The sequence below is a fragment of the Nothobranchius furzeri genome, chromosome 7 (assembly GCF_043380555.1).
Source record: "Nothobranchius furzeri strain GRZ-AD chromosome 7, NfurGRZ-RIMD1, whole genome shotgun sequence".
NCBI lineage: Eukaryota > Metazoa > Chordata > Actinopteri > Cyprinodontiformes > Nothobranchiidae > Nothobranchius > Nothobranchius furzeri.
The window spans coordinates 64,612,030-64,629,936 of NC_091747.1; the positions used below are offsets into that span (position 1 = coordinate 64,612,030).

Genomic DNA, 17,907 nt, shown 5'->3' on the forward strand with positions numbered 1-17,907 from the left:
GGCCGGGGAGAGGACGGTCTGGAGCTCCCTAGTTGGGATGCTGCCCCCGCGACCCGGATAAGCGGAGGAAGACGACGACGACGAGGTCAGGTGATTGACTAAGCAGTTTCCTTTTCTGAATTTCAGGTCCAAAGTTGAAAAGTTCAGTCTTGTCTTGATTTAAAAGCAAAAAGTTTTGAGCCATCCAATTTTTTATGTCTTCAACACAACTCTGTAATCTAACTAACCGATTAGGTTCATCAGGGTTAATGGATAAATATAACTGAGTATCGTCAGTGTAATGATTTAAATTACATGTTTTTTAATGAGCCATAAGGCGTAGGATTCCATAGGAAATATGATATCCACCTTATGGATCTGTGAGGTTATTTAAACCAGAAGATTGGAACTTTTTAATGCAGGGATTAGATAACAGCTTCATATTCACTCAGAGACAACAGAAGAGAGAGAGTCAAGTTTAAAAGTTAAGAATTTTATTACTAGCAAATTAAACTAGACTGACTTTAACACTAAATGTATGGTGTAACTAAGCAGGATGAGACGGTGAATGGATGACGTGTGATGTTGAACCAGCAAATCCGAAGCTGCGATTAGTTCTGATGAGAACTGAAGGTGATGCCTTCGCATTAAGCTTTGGTTAGGAGGTTCATAAACACATTCAACGCCATTTGCCAGTCTACATACCCTTCAGGAAGTCCCCTTTAGATCAGGAATGTCGAGGTCTAGCTTGACCTTCTCTGGAACCGAGCCGGTAGGAAAAGCAGCGGTTGCCGACCAGACCACTCTGTGAGATACTTCCTGGTCGCAACAATTTGTTGGCGTCTAGTGAGACCCGAGCCTGGGTCTTGATGATTCAGCTTTTATTCTGAAAGGAACTGTTGCAGCAGTTGGAACAAAAACGAATTTTCCAGCTTGTCGTTGGTTCTTTCGGTTAAAGAGGAAAGTTACGGATTGGCCACTCCGACAACTTCTCTGGAATGCTTTGAACTGGCGTTAGAGATGACGTGGGCATAGTTTTATACCTCGGATGTTTTGGTTTATGGTCGAATGAAAAGTTTACAGTTACCAAACACCATCAAAACTAGGACTGCACGATATTAGGAAAACCTGCGATATTCGATAACAGTGCTTAATATTGCGAAATTGATATTACTCACGATAAATGAACAAATACTAAAGTATGCAGTGTTGATGTCGTCTGGCGTGTGACGTCTGCTCTGGGTTCAAAGCAAACAAAAACTAATGCATGAATTCCATTACAACATAACATTTTTATTGCAAACATATGCAGCTGCACCTGCTACTGTATTAGCAGCTGCACCCGCTACTGTATTAGCAGCTGCACCTGCTACTGTATTAGCAGCTGCACCTGCTACTGTATTAGCAGCTGCACCTGCTACTGTATTAGCAGCTGCACCTGCTACCGTATTATCAGCTGCACCTGCTACTGTATTAGCAGCTGCACCTGCTACTGTATTAGCAGCTGCACCTGCTACTGTATTAGCAGCTGCACCTGCTACCGTATTATCAGCTGCACCTGCTACTGCATTAGCAGCTGCACCCGCTACTGTATTAGCAGCTGCACCTGCTACTGTATTAGCAGCTGCACCTGCTACTGTATTAGCAGCTGCACCCGCTACTGTATTAGCAGCTGCACCTGCTACTGTATTAGCAGCTGGACCTGCTACTGTATTAGCAGCTGCACCCGCTACTGTATCAGCAGCTGGACCTGCTACTGTATTAGCAGCTACACTTGCTACTGTATTAGCAGCTGCACCCGCTACTGTATCTGCAGCTGGACCTGCTACTGTGTTAGCAGCTGCACCCGCTACTGTATCAGCAGCTGGACCTGCTACTGTATTAGCAGCTGCACCTGCTACTGTATCAGCAGCTGGACCTGCTACTGTATTAGCAGCTGCACCCGCTACTGTATCAGCAGCTGGACCTGCTACTGTATTAGCAGCTGCACCCGCTACTGTATTAGCAGCCGCACCTGCTGCTGTATTAGCAGCCGCACCTGCTGCTGTATTAGCAGCTGCACCTGCTACTGTATTAGCAGCTGCACCTGCTACTGTATTAGCGGCTGCACCTGCTACCGTATTATCAGCTGCACCTGCTACTGCATTAGCAGCTGCACCCGCTACTGTATTAGCAGCTGCACCTGCTACTGTATTAGCAGCTGCACCCGCTACCGTATTAGCAGCTGCACCCGCTACTGTATTAGCAGCTGCACCCGCTACTGTATTAGCAGCTGCACCCGCTACTGTATTAGCAGCTGCACCCGCTACTGTATTAGCAGCTGCACCTGCTACTGCATTAGCAGCTGCACCCGCTACTGTATTAGCAGCTGCACCTGCTACTGTATTAGCAGCTGCACCTGCTACTGTATTAGCAGCTGCACCTGCTACTGTATTAGCAGCTGCACCCGCTACTGTATTAGCAGCTGCACCCGCTACTGTATTAGCAGCTGCACCCGCTACTGTATTAGCAGCTGCACCCGCTACTGTATTAGCAGCTGCACCCGCTACTGTATTAGCAGCTGCACCTGCTACTGTATTAGCAGCTGCACCCGCTACTGTATTAGCAGCTGCACCCGCTACTGTATTAGCAGCTGCACCCGCTACTGTATTAGCAGCTGCACCCGCTACTGTATTAGCAGCTGCACCCGCTACTGTATTAGCAGCTGCACCCGCTACTGTATTAGCAGCTGCACCCGCTACTGTATTAGCAGCTGCACCCGCTACTGTATTAGCAGCTGCACCTGCTACTGTATTAGCAGCTGCACCTGCTACTGTATTAGCAGCTGCACCCGCTACTGTATTAGCAGCTGCACCCGCTACTGTATTAGCAGCTGGACCTGCTACTGTATTAGCAGCTGGACCTGCTACTGTATTAGCAGCTGGACCTGCTACTGTATTAGCAGCTGCACCTGCTACTGTATTAGCAGCAAAACAACAAACTGCATGCATGCAGTTTCTCAGTGACTTTAAAACATCACCTCCACCATAAAACTTTTTCTGATGCTCCAAATACAGAAAAACATCCCATACCAGGGTTTTTAGAATAAATAGTTTAAATGTTAAATAATAGTTAACATCACTTAAATGCAACAGCAAATCCTCTCATTGCTACTGAACATTTTCTCCACTTATGTGGTTATGATATAAGGCTGTTGCTGTAACTGGGAAGTGAACTGTGCTGGGCCAAACTAGGAGAATATTAAGATTTTCTGAGGGAAAGAGAAAAACAATTGTCTACCTTTCAGAAGAGGAACTGGCAAAAAACTACATGGAAAATATGTGAAAACGTTTGTTTTTAACCCCAAATTGAACAAGTTTACCTAGATCTTAAAATGCAGCTCAGATGATGAAACTGCAACTATGATTCTGATAACAAGCTAACAAATTGAACTAGCTCCTCTTAAGATAACCGGCTAGCAGAGCTTCTGACTGACAGTTTATGTGCAGCAGCAAATCAACTATCCTGATTAACAAGGTTATAAAAGCTCATAAATGAAAAATCACTTTGATGTGTGGGGGAACTTTTCCAGGCCCTCTTTAGCAGGGTGGGACTGGGAGGAGAGTGCTGTAGCCTTTTAGCTGGAAGCTAACCGGAGCCTGGGCTAACGACACCAGCCGGTGGAACACTAGCGACATGATGGTGGGTTGGTTCACCGGCACGTGTCGGAGTCAGCCCGGTTATTATCAGCTGCTTAACGACACCGAGCGGACTCACGTTCACGTTTGAAAGCAGCGCTGAATCCAGAAACATCAGCACAAAGTGCGTTCGTTGCTCTGAGCCAGCATGACGAACAAGGGAACGGCGCCGCAAACTCTGTTCGGGTGTTGCTTTCCAAAAGGGTCTACGTCGGGGGCGGGCGTATTACGTGAACGGACCCATCTGATTGGCTGCATATCAGAAGGGCTACATTTGATTGGTCAAATAATACTTCCGCGTAAAAAACAGAGCTGGTTTACAAAAAGTTGATGTATGACACGGATGGAAATGTTTGAACCAAACATTTATCGCTGTTTTTGCCGTGTTTTGCGATGGGCCTATCGCACGTCCTGTTATCGCGATTACGATAATTTTTCGATATATTGTGCAGCCCTAATCAAAACCACGCCTCTGTCAGATCTGTCAGATTCTGATTGGATCAGTGAAAGTAATGTGTCATGTCTTTTAACGCTACGTGAAATGAGTCCTGTTGGAACATTTAAAGTCATAGTACCTTTATATTCTATAAGATTATAATAAAATAATTAATTTTTTGATTTCACAGATCGGTCACATCTTATTTGCTGACTAACACTTGGTTGATTAGCTTTATTAAAATAGAGTTCTTTGATTAATTAAAAGAAAAGAGTTCATTCTTCATTCTTCTGTTGAGCTGAAAATAAGCAGGTCAGAGCGAATGCATGAGACTTTGAGACCATATCTCATGCAGACTAGTTCTGTGTCAGAGAGGGTAAAAAACAGTCATTTCATTCTGTTACGTCAGCATAACAGTGCAAGTTTATCCCATGCTGTGTAATGATTTTACCAATGGGGACAATATATATATATATAGTAAAAAGAATGGTCCAAGCACTGAACCCTGTGGTACTCCACAAGTAACCCTGGAGTATGAAGAAGATTTGTCATGTACATTTACAAAATGAAATCTGTCAGACAGGTAGGATTTAAACCAGCCCAACGCTGCTCCTTTGATCCCTACAACATGTTCAAGTCTTTCTAAAAGAACATTGTGATCAACTGTGTCAAAGGCAGCACTGAGATCTAACAAGACTAGAACAGACACAAGATTCTTATCTGAGGCCATGAGAATATCATTTGTAACTCTCACTAATGCAGTTTCAGTGCTGTGATACTCTCTAAAACCAGACTGAAATTCCTCAAACAGAGCATTGGTGTTTAAATGCTGACATACTTGGATGGCCTCTATTTTCTCCAGGACTTTGGATAAAAATGGAAGGTTAGATATTGGTCTATAATTCATTGGACTGCTGGAGGCTGCTTCGAGAGTCCCACCGGCCAAAAACACCCGATAGAACTCTTTCTTCAGCTTGACAGCATCCCTAACCACTGGTGTCCACCAGCGAATTTAGGGGTTGCCATCCCCCAGGATGCATTCAAAGATCGGTCGGAGGTGGGAATTGAAGCTCTTTCTGACAGGAGACTCTGCCAGATGTTACCAGCAGACCCTCACAACACGTTTGGGTTTGCCAGGTCTGATAGGCATACTCCCCCAAGCCAACTCCCCATCGGATAGTGGTCAGTTGAAAGCTCCGCCCCTCTTTTCACCCGTGTCCAAGACATGCGGCCGCAGATCAGATGAAACGACAACAAGATCGATCATTGAGCTGCAGCCTAAGGTATCCCAGGGCCAAGAGCCTGAACATGGTTTTTATTATAGACGATCCATGACAAGCACAGAAGTCTGCTCAGATTCAGATCGGGGAGGCATTCCTCCCAACCAAACCTCTCCGGGTCTCACTGTCACCAAACATGAGCGTTGAAGTCTCCCAGGAGAATGATAGTCACCAGAAGGAGCGCCCTCCAGCACCCCCTCCAGGGACTCCAAAAGTGGTTGTCTTATCTGCAGTTTGGTTCTTGAGCACAGTCAGGACTAGGGCTGCAAGATATTGGGAAAACCTGCGATATGCGATAACAGTGATTAATATTGCAACAACGATATTATTCGCGATAAATAAAAACTTAACTCAGGAACAAAAATAATCAAAAACAAAGAAAATAAAAAAAATGACAAAAATTCTTAAAGGAGCATGGGGCAGGATGAAGAAACGAAACTCATTAGCGACGCACTCGGCGCTGTGAGTAACTGCAGCCCGGCACGAGAGCGCGCACAAACTCTTCACGAGAAAAAAAAAAGTTTCAGTGATGTACGGCCAGAACGCGGCTCGAACAAGACGCCGTGTCGAGCGATGAAGTAAGTAACATTGTTACTTTAGTCTAATATTTGTAAAGTTCCATGACAACATTAGCATTTCAATTTAGCCATGATACTCGTGATGTAAAGCAAGCGCTCCTTCCTATGAAATATTCATAAGCCAGTTTTGTGACTGGTTAGCAAGACAGTAACATGATGCTACTTTATCAGCATAAGGCTTTGTGGCTGCAGGTGATTTCTGATGTTTTTAGACCAATTACAGTTATTATTTTGCACTAAGCTTACTAACAAGCTAATGTTATTGTTTATACGTCATGTAAGAACATCCAGTTTCAAGTCACTGACATCATTTGTGAAACCAATTTCATTACAGGACAGGCATCACAACAATGTAAATAAGAACATAAATATCAATGTTTAGTTCAAAAATGCATCAAAATAAAATCATAATATCAACAAGACCTACAGGGTAATACAGTCACTTATCATTACTGTCACTGATTTTCAGGAATTCACATTGGAAGGAGTGATGGAAAACAGTTCAGATGGAGTGTGCCCGAGCCTGCCACTGACTTTGATGTGTCGTGGGAAAGTCTGAGACAAGGGGCTAAAGGAAAGGGGAGAGGAAAGGTCGCTCCGAGGGTCGGGGAAGGACACGCTCAAGGGGTGAGGGCAGCAGGTTGAGGTCCAGAGCTCCTTCAAGAGGACCAGGGCGCCGGGGTAGGCAGCCAACAGCTTTCAGAGAAGAGAATCGAGACCGGCTTGCACAGCTGAGAGCTGCCAGTATAGCTGAGATGCAGGTTGGTTGTAGCCATTTGTGTAAAAAAATAAAATAAAATAATAGAGATGCCAAAAACGAAAACATCACTCACTGGAGATATGAATCTAGTCTTGTAAACATATGCTCATTAATTTCTAGACAGCTTTACAACTCCTGAGCCAGGAGGAGAGAGATTATATTCTCGAGAGAGTGGTGACCCATCTTCCAGGGGTGATGCTGGATATCCTGGAGTTTCGGCAAGAGACGCCAGGACACCATCTTCCTGACTGAGGGCAGCCTAACCCAAAAATCCAAACCGTTTATCTACAACTACAGTAGTTCCAACACAGCACAATACCTCAAAATAACTTTAGCTGAAGACAGCATTTTCACCCAAAAATGAACAAACAGTTTGTGCAATATATTTATTTTTATTTATGTACAAAAAAGTTCTGTTATTTGCATTTGTACATAGTATTTTTTCTTAATTTCTAATAAATCTGTGTGCATGAAAGAAGTAATTCCTGTCTTTTGATGCTTCACGTAGCTGGGGCCTTTATGGAGAGAGCAGCATTAGATCATACATAGATTACATGAGAATGCAATTCTGGAAACTCTCCAGTTCTGAAGTTGACCTGTAAAAAAACAAAAGCCACAACTTTATAGATTATTAGGAATCACACTTTTGATTGCCTTTTCACCCACAATTGTCATTTCTATATGTAAGTTGTCAGCTTTGATATTGACACTTTAGTTTTTTTGCTTATGAAAATGTTATTAATATGCCTAAAGGTCAGATTGGTGACATCCTTCAACCAGCGTCTGTTGAACATGATTCGCTGAAGAGCCTCGTGTGGTGGAGATCCTGGCACCATGCCACGTTGCATCAAGTGGTCCATGGTCACATTTGCCACGGGTCCATTCATGCTTCCCTGTGACATGGTGAAGCACACCCACCCACATGTCCTAACAGAAAAAATAAGTTTTATTTGAAAACTTTACATGTGACAGAAGCGCTCACCAACAGAAACACGAGAGCTGGCACTATTATGAAAAGAAAGGTAATTATGTCAATGTGCATTGTTGTCTTGTTGTCCAAAAGATGTCACAATACTTACATTAAACATATCACGATGTTGTGCTTTCTGACAAATGTACCAAAATTGGTTGAAGATGTCATTCAGCCACACAAGTAGGATGGAAATTCCCTTTAGGATCCCAGCCTGTGAACAAGGATAAAACAACAATTCCATCTTTTAGTTCTTTTTAAAACATAGAAGGGTTTTATTTACCTGCAACGTTTTGTTTGCGGCTGCAAACTTCGTCAGCCTGACAAAGTTTTCATAACAGTTCTATTCTGTTATGAAAACAATAAATAAAAGTAGAATTAATATGTTGTTTTAAGACTTTGGAGTTTAAAAAAAGAGTGTAGATAAGAATAGGGCTGGGAAATATGGCCTCAAATCTATATTGCGATATAATCTGAAGCATGTGCAGCAACGATATATATTGCGATATATTTTTTCATCTGTTTATAGATGTCAAATTGACATGCTTTTAGATATCCTCATGTGGCAAATATATGCCACTTGAGGCATATTGGCCTCCTCCTCCGCCCACTCCATGCTTGCAGTCACCGCCGTTCTGTTGTCCCATTGTCAGCAGGGTGCACATCTTAGTGACGTCATGTGTTATCACAATATCGCCGTATTGCGATATAGCCAAAAACTATCATTACCTGTTACAGACGTTGTCTGTTTTGTGGCCACAAGGTGGCCTCAGAGCTCCTACCTGTTCACCTGGCTCTAGCTGAGCCAGGTGTCGCTAATCTTCTCAGTCAGGGAGCTTCCTATAAAAGGCAGCTCCCTCTGTCATTCGAGGAGGGAAGCTTAGCAGAGGCCTGGTGTTAAAGCGAGTGTTCCTCTTTTTCCCTCCTAGCAAACCAGACGTTAAAGTCTTCGTTTTGATTACCTGTGTGGTACACTTCCTAGTAGCCAGAGCTCGTTTTTGTCTCCATTAGAATACTCGTTAAAGAGTTCAGCTCACCCTTTTGGTGTAGCCTTTTGTGTTTGTCTCATTCCTTTACTTTCCCGGATTAGTACCAGCGTTTTGTGTTTATTAATAGTATTGTTATTTAGCCTGTATTGGATGATCCTTCTGTTTAGTATTGTTAATTCCCCAGTGGGACGTCCTTTTGGTTTTGTATTCATTTTGTCTTAGCCTGCATAAAGCAGTGTTTTTTAGTTAATAAACTCCTCTAAGAGAGTAAATCTTGGTTTTGTCCGGTAATTCACATATCTTTCTTTACGCCCCCTTTAACATCATCTCCTAGACGAGCTGGGGGCCGTAAAATTACCCAATTTTATATCTTTTCTACCTTATATCGTTTATATTGCCCACCCCTAGATAAGAAGACATTGCAACTCACACACTGTTGAGTAAGTTGTTTGCTTGGTCCTCATCAATTTGGACTGCATCCGTAGCTAGATCCATGGATTTGAAACTACAGACAACACAATATTTGTTTTACGTAAAGATAAATACTAGAACTTACCTGAAATGGTACTGATTCTAAAGAGATAAATGTGGAGCCTAATACATCTGTCATTAATTCTTTCTGCAAATAACAACAATCTGCTGTGAATTGAAACTTCACAACATAAATATATATAATGACATATATTTGCTTATCTATTGTGTTTTTATCTTTTTTGCACATAGTACAGCAGTAATTTCCTGCATATATGGCAAGACTTCTCATGAACATATTTACCTTTCTTCAAAAGTATCCAAATGTAGGTCATCAGCTAAGGCCTCAACACCAGCCATTAGAAAATCTTCCCTGTAAAGACAATGTCAGAAGTGTTTGGTGGTGTGATGTTAGTTCTGAACCAAGTGTGGATATGCAAGGTGTACTTTAATGTATGAAATATCATAGCACAAAAACGTGAATATTTGTTTTACAGAAAAGATACTAACCCCTCAGACACAGGTTCAGTTTGAGATAATCGATGCGACATTTTAGCTGCTGTTCTCTTACTGGGTGTTGAGGTTGACTGCACATAACCTCCCTGAATCGCAGTTTCAGGAGCCTGCTTCTTCCGGTAGCTGGAAAACACATTTTTAAACAAAAATGTCAACAAGTTGGTTGAGACTCTACACCTTCTGTTTACATAGATCAATAATGGCTAAGCTTCTTTACCTGTGGCACAACTAGTAATATGAAAATGCAGGTCAGTCATAAAAAAATTATTTATCATTTTCACAAACATATTTTATTCTGACCTACATTCAACTGGACAAATTTAGAAAAATAAACACAAACTTCTGCACAACTTTACTTTTAGTCAAACGTGTTGTTATGGCTGACTTATTTATTCTTATGTAGCACAGCAATAGCGCTAGGAAAATATATTCTGATGGGGTTCTGTTACACAAACCCCACGAATAACATTATCTACTGAAGTAACAGTCCTGCTTAGAGGTTGGACTGTAGATCAAATATGACATAATTCTAAAGACTCATCTTTGGTTTGGAAAATGTCTGTTCTCGTCTGTGGTACATACAAACTGAAACGTGATCGCAGCTAACATGCTAACGCACGCTAGCTCTCTCCGGCTGAGCGGTGACGTCATATAATCAAATCAAGCTCTGTTTACTTTTCTCGTCAGAATAAACGGAGCATCCATTTATCTCCAAACACATGCGGCGTGTCGTCCACAAAACGTAGAAGTGATCTGATTACACCTTAGTTGCTTTTAGCTTTTTTAAACTGATCAGGAAGCCATATGCTAAACACCGTTAGCTTAGATAAGTTTCTTGTTCATCTGCACAAAGATTTGTTAGATTACCTAAATCAGCATTATCTAAATCCATAAGTTTAATTTTATTTTCTCAAATTGTGCAGATACAGCTCTGATATGTTTACCTACTCGTTACTGAAACCTACAGCAGAAATAAGGAGACCAACACTTACCTGCTCACTAGAAAATGTGCCATGTCCGCATCCTTTTTCAGGCACCAAATCCAGTTGAAGCAGCCTCCATTCTTCCAGAGCATAACCAATAGATATTCGGGTCCCTGACCGACTTTTATCATATTTTCTTTTTGACTCTCGAGATGCTGCTGATAAAACCTTTTTCTTTGTGCCACTCTTTAGTGGGCTTTGAGTTGCGCTTGGTCGTTTGCTAGTTGTAGAATCCATTTCCAGGGTTCTTCCTCTTCTGTTTGAGGTTTTAACGTGGCTAGTAGTGAAAGACGCATTACCGCCACCTAGCAAGCTTCCAAATGTTTTTCCGGGTTTGAACCTTGTCGAGAACGCGCTTGAAGCGTCAAATAACGTCACATCCTTAAAACAGCGCGGGAAATTCGGATGCGACATGTTTTGCATTTTGAAGCACACAGCCTGTTTAACAAAATGGAATGATAAACTGGTTTCATCATTCTTTTTAGTTTAAAATGCTTCATCACCCATAAGCTTCACAAGAATGAACATTTACTTTTTGTTTTTGGACAATTCTGCCCCATGCTCCTTTAAAAATGAGAAAAGCAAAAGATGGGAGGAAAGGGAAAAAGAGAATGAACAAGAAAAGGCAGTCAGTGGATCCTGGGAAAAGCAGAAACAGCAGAAAGAGCAGAACAAAGCTAACTCGGGTGTTTGCTAACCATCAAAATTAAGTGCCGTCCACCTCGGGGGCGGGCATCTAACCTAGTGAACCCACCCAACTGGCCAAATGGGTGAAGAGCTCTGTTTGATGTGTTAAAAAACATCTTTCGTTTGATTGACAGAATGCATTATGTGTAGCAAACATTTGAGCTGACCATTTATTGCGATATTTATCTGTACTTTGCGATGTGCATATTGCGCATGCTGATATCGCGATAACGATATATTTGCGATATATTGTGCAGCCCTAGCTAGGACCCATTCCCCCACACAAAGGCAGAGGGGAGCTACCCTTTCATTCACCGGCGTAAACCCCAATTTACAGGCACTATGATGGGGGACAAGAATTATGTCCGCCCCTGCTCTTTGCCTCTCAGTGGGAGCAACTCCAAAGTGGTAGAAAATCTAACCACTCTCGAGGAAACTGGTCGCATGTAAACTAATAAAATAAAATATTTGTTTTTCAGTGCCAGCAGTTTGCTTGTGTTTCAGGACCACGTCACGTACCATTACCTTGCTGTCTGAGATGTGGCATATCCCATCAATTAGTGAAGTGGAAAATGACGCAATGTAGTATTTACAAATACTATTTTAGTGTTTAATAGTTGTTTGTTGCAAAAAATTACTTATTTTATTTTAGAAGTTCTTAAAATTTCTTGAAAATGTCTCAAATTTAACTTTGAGGTCCCTGCATCTACCCTGTTACAGTGGAATTTGTACAATAGTTATTGGCTTCAGTTTACAGGATTATTTATTTAATTCAAATATTTTTGTTTCATATATTCTTACTGATTGTTTTTGTTCTAATTAAATAAAATATAAAAGCATATCTGATGGGATTTTTTTGTATTATTTAATAGGTCTGTGTGTGCAGGCAGGGTTAGTTACAAGCATAGTGGGAGTGTGAGGTAAAGGTCAGAAATTCTATTATTCTAGTCTAACTGTGCTAAGTCAGCTGTTCTGCCCCATAACTAAAACAGTGATACATGTGATATATATATATATCATCACATGTAAATGTGTATTACATATGTTTGTTTCCTGTATTTTCTTTCAGGTCAATCCATGCAGAGTGCTCAAACCAGATTGGGAAAGGCAGGGCGGGGTCTGAGAGTTATGTCTGCTCTTCCTGCCGGCCTCAGGAGTTAGAGCTAATTTCAAACAGTACTAGCCCAGGCCTACCCTCAGTCCTACCCACTAAAATTCCCCTGTCACAAAATTTAATGGAGGCTCCAACAAGCAGTCCTTCCCCTCATAGAACTGTCCGGTTAATCACTTCAGACCTGCCACAGACTTTAGTCGAGACCATCTGTGCTCCTTCAATTCAGATTCATACACTTCCTCAGCCTGATCTTTCAGAGCTTCAAGGTGGCCCTAAATCATCTTTTACAGACCATCAAAGCAGTCCTTCATCCAAACAGAGGCAGTACAACCTTGGACAGTCACCTGAAGACATACTCGGTCCTCGACAATCTCCCTCTGTTGTACAAGATAGCTCAGTGCTGTTGCTGAAAGACATTGATAATAGTTCTGCACCATCCTCTTTAAAACATGAAAAAAGCTCAGTATCCTCTCCTGAAGAGGTTAATCAATGCTGTGCACCATCTCCAAAAGAGACCCATCAAAATTTTTCCCCAATTTCTGCAAAACGTGAACACTCATGTGTACCATCTCCTAAAGTGATCTGTCAATCACTTGCTTTCTTTCCAGAGGAGATGAAAGATGGTTCTTTATCTTCTCAGGAAATTTCTCAAAGTTTGACGTTATTTACAGAGAAGACCCACAAAAGTTCAGTACCACCTTCAAAAGAGCTCCATACAAATCTGGCTACATCATTGCAAAAAACCCATCAACGTCTACAAGTTTCACTGCAAGAGACACATCACAGTCAAGCAACATTACTGCAAGAAGCACATGAAAGTCCTACGGCATTGCAAAAGATTCATCTAAGTCCAACATTATTTGCAAAAGAGATCAATCAGAGTCTAACATTGTCTCCAACAGAGACCCATCAAATTCAGATGTCACCTCCAAAAGAGACCCATCAGAGTCTTGCATTGTCTCCAACAGTGACACATCAAAGTCCGATGTCACCTCCAAAAGAGACCCATCAGAGTCTGACATTGTCTCCAACAGTGAGCCATCAGAGTCCATTGTCGCCTCCAAAAGAGACCTATCAGAGTCTAACATTGTCTCCGAAAGAGATGTATCAAAGTCCAATGTCACCTCCAAAAGAGACCCATCAGAGTCTGACATTGTCTCCAACAGTGAGCCATCAGAGTCCGATGTCACCTCCAAAAGAGACCCATCAGAGTCTGACATTGTCTCCAACAGTGAGCCATCAGAGTGCGATGTCACCTCCAAAAGAGACCTATCAGAGTCTGACATTGTCTCCAATAGTGAGCCATCAGAGTCCATTGTCGCCTCCAAAAGAGACCCATCAGACTCTAACATTGTCTCCGAAAGAGATGCATGAAAGTCCAATGTCACCTTCAAAAGTGACTCGTCAGAGTCTAATATTGTCTCCAAACGAGACATATCAAAGTCCAGCAGTATCTCCCAAAGAGCCCCATCAGAGTCTAACATTGTCTCCAACAGTGACACATCAAATTCCAATGTCACCTCCAAAAGATACTCATCAGAGTCTAATATTGTCAGCAAAAGAGACATATCAAAGTCCAGCAGTATCTCCTAAAGAGCCCCATCAGAGTCTAACATTGTCTCCAACAGTGACACATCAAATTCCAATGTCACCTCCAAAAGAGACCTATCAGAGTCTAACATTGTCTCTGAAAGAGATGCATCGAATTTCTATGTCACCTCCTAAAGAGAGATATCAGAGTCTAACATTTTCTCCGAAAGAGATGTATCAAAGTCCAATGTCACCTCCAAAAGAGACCCATCAGAGTCAAACAATGTCTCCAAAAGAGATGCATGAAAGTCCAATGTCACCTCCAAAAGTGATTCAGAGTCTAATATTGTCTCCAAAAGAGATCCATCACAGTCTAATATCTCCAAAAGAAATGCTTCACACTCAGTCATCTCCAAAAAAGACACATCAGAGTCCAACATTGCCCCCAAAAGAGATTCATCAAAATTTGTCATCTCCAAAAGAGACCTATAAAAGTCCAGCATCATCACCAAAAGTGATGCATCAAAATTTGTTGTCTCTAAAAGAGTTGAATCAGAGTCTAACATCATCTCCAAAAGAGATTCATCAAAGTCTAATGTCATCTCCAAAGGAGACATATAAAAGTCCAGCAGCGTCACTTCAAGACATCCATCAAAGTCCAACATTGTCTCCGAAAGAGACCCATCACAGTCGTACATCATTGCCAAAAGAGATGCATCAAAGTCTGTCATCTCCAAAAGAGACATATAAAAGTCCAGCAGCGTCACTTCAAGACAGCCATCAAAGTCCAGCTTCGTCACCAAAAAAGATGCATCAAAATCTGTCGTCTCCAAAAGAGACAAATCTGTGTCTAACATCTCCAGAAGAGATGCATCAGAGTCCAACGTCCTCTCCAAAAGAGATGCATCAGAGTCCAACATCCTCTCCAAAAGAGATGCATCAAAGTCTGTCATCTCCAAAAGAGACATATAAAAGTCCAGCAGCGTCACTTCAAGACAGCCATCAAAGTCCAGCTTCGTCACCAAAAAAGATGCATCAAAATCTGTTGTCTCCAAAAGAGACAAATCTGTGTCTAACATCTCCAGAAGAGATGCATCAGAGTCCAACATCCTCTCAAAAAGAGATGCATCAGAGTCCAACGTCCTCTCCAAAAGAGATGCATCAGAGTCCAACGTCCTCTCCAAAAGAGATGCATCAGAGTCCAACTTCATCTCCAAAAGAGATGCATCAGAGTCCAACGTCCTCTCCAAAAAAGATGCATCAGAGTCCAACGTCCTCTCCAAAAGAGATGCATCAGAGTCCAACGTCCTTTCCAAAAGAGATGCATCAGAGTCCAACGTCCTCTCCAAAAGAGATGCATCAGAGTCCAACTTCATCTCCAAAAGAGATGCATCAGAGTCCAACGTCCTCTCCAAAAAAGATGCATCAGAGTCCAACGTCCTCTCCAAAAGAGATGCATCAGAGTCCAACGTCCTCTCCAAAAGAGATGCATCAGAGTCCAACGTCCTCTCCAAAAGAGATGCATCAGAATCCAACGTCCTCTCCAAAAGAGATGCATCAGAGTCCAACGTCCTCTCCAAAAGAGATGCATCAGAGTCCAACGTCCTCTCCAAAAGAGATGCATCAGAGTCCAACGTCCTCTCCAAAAGAGATGCATCAGAGTCCAACGTCATCTCCAAAAGAGATGCATCAAAGTCCAACATCATCTCCAAAAGAGAAACGTAAAGTCCCTGTAGCATCATTGCAAGACTCCCATAAAAGTCCAACATCGTTTCCGAAAGAGACCCATCAATGTCCACCAGTATCACTGCAAAAATCCCATCAAAGTTCATTTCTAAAAGAGACCCATCATAATCCAATACTATTTCTAAAGGAAACTCATCAAAATCTGGACCCATCTCCTTATCAGTGCCAAGTTACCAAATTATGTCCACAGGCACCTTTTCCAAAGGACACTTATTCAAGTTTAGCACCCTCTCAAAATGAGATGCATCAAAATCAGTCATCAGAGAAAACTTATCAAAATCTAGACGCATCTCCAAAACTGGTACAAGGTGTTCTCACAATATTTTCAGTGGACAACAATACAAGTCCTAAGTTGGAAACCTATCAGAGCTCTTTCCCATTTGGAACCAAGACACATAAAAGTATTGCACTCTCTTCTGATGGGGTCCAACAAAGTCCCACCTCTTTTGTTGAAGAAACACATGAGAGTTCTTCTTTGGAAGTTCCCATAAAGTGTCTACAAACTCAAGCATCTCCTCATCAACATGTTGTGCTATCTCCCAGTAATTTTCAACCAGAGCTATCTCCAGAGGAAATCCATCCAACTATACAACAGTCACCTCAAAACCCTGCTCAATCAGCAGAAATGACTCAAAATTGTTTTACATCTTTACATGTGATCCAACAAAATTATGCACAGTGTTCTGTTCCATCTACCAACAATGTTCAACAAGATCCTTCTTCTAAATGTGTTGAAATGAGCCCCGACCCATATTTCACAAATATCCAAGAAATCCCATCTCCATCTCCCGAAGAGATCGACCAGATTACTTTTCTTTCTTGTGCTGAACCAGAAAGACAGAGCCTAAAATGTCTAGAAAGTATAAACCCCTCTAACCCTACTGCTGTAGAGCACAAGGTTAGTTCCTCACCGTCTTACCCAGGTCAAATGATTGGATCAAGCTCCTCTGTTTCTCGGACTGATCCTACTAAGCTGAAAGAACTTTTATCACCACCCCACCCCAATTTTTCAGAGGACCAAAAAAGATGCCCGTCGTTTCTACTCAGTCAAGAAAGATCTACATGGATTCAACCTGATTTAACAGAATTTAAGTTGGGTCAGATGTCCTCCCCGTCTCCTGCTCAGCTAAACCAAAGTCCTACCCATAAGACTTCTGCACAAATCCAGTCAAGCCCTTGTCAGCTCAGCTCTTCTGGTTCTAGACAGAACCCCACAGAGAATGAACGAAGTCCAGTGCATGCCATGACTGTATTGTTCCCTCTTTTACATTCTGCACAAGACTCACCACCACAGAGTGTCTCTCAGACAGGGCTTAGTCCTACCAATGTTAAACCAGGGCTTGCAGAATGTGGCAATAGTCAGCTGAGCAGGTCATGTGGTCCCACAAGCATCTTCCTCTCACAGCCACATCATCACAGTAGTAATCCACATAACCCTTCACAGGTTGAAACATCTTCTAATAGTTCCACACCGAGGACAGAACCAAAGCTGGCCCTCGAGATCAATGGATCCGACCCTGCACAAGAACCCTCCACAATAGACTTGGATGGCCCACATGCCAAATGTAGCTGTACCACAACACCACCAAAGTCCAGTTCAGCTCCGTGTAGCCCATCCCCTCCCCCCTCCAGAGCTAGTCTGAGAAGTCGTTCCCAGCCTGGCAGCCCGGTGCAGCAGCTGTGTGATGAGGGGGTTGGGCTTTCAGTGGCCACCACTGAGCCAATTTCTCACTCATTTGAACAAACACTAGAACATAAACCCCCAATTCTCAGCATTACCTCTGACCAGTCAGTGGTGCCCCTTACAGAGAGTGGCTCTGACCATCCCAGCCCCCCCCTCGTCCCTGCTCACCTGACACCAGAAAGCCTTGATCACAGCAGCACTTCAATGGAACACAGTAGTCTAAATGTCTCTCCTTGTGTTCAGGACACTGAAGTACATCAAAGTCCTCATGGCAGTCCATCAGGTTCTGCAAAAGCTTTTGAATTAGTGGATGAGATGCAAGCTGAGCCAACACTTTCAGAAACTGCCTTTTGTCTCGGGGCTTGTGAGAACCCCAAACCAACACAGGCCATCCCTCCAACCCAATCTGATTACTCTACAGAGCCGTCCAGTCCCAACAGACCAGAATCAGACCTGGCTCAACCTGCTCAGGCGTTTCCCTCACAGGATGAAACTATGAAGGTTCAC

The 17,907-nt window shown here is 42.5% G+C and overlaps 1 protein-coding gene and 1 long non-coding RNA gene across 2 annotated transcripts in view; one reads left to right on the top strand and one right to left on the bottom strand.

Moving 5' to 3' along the window:
* The window catches only part of kmt2ca (lysine (K)-specific methyltransferase 2Ca), a 99,654-nt gene that overhangs the window by 23,956 nt on the left and 57,791 nt on the right, over positions 1-17,907 (top strand). Inside the window, exon 13 of the mRNA XM_054736189.2 lies at positions 12,396-17,907. This exon is cut by the window's right edge and continues 1,189 nt beyond it. Coding sequence (XP_054592164.2) covers positions 12,396-17,907 — 5,512 coding nt within the window. The remainder of the gene's footprint in view (positions 1-12,395) is intronic.
* LOC129157062 (uncharacterized) lies at positions 7,517-9,514 on the bottom strand. Its single transcript, XR_011521202.1, has 4 exons — positions 9,445-9,514; positions 9,100-9,174; positions 7,790-7,894; positions 7,517-7,637 (listed from the first exon to the last, which is right to left on the bottom strand). It is a non-coding gene; the product is annotated as an uncharacterized lncRNA (long non-coding RNA).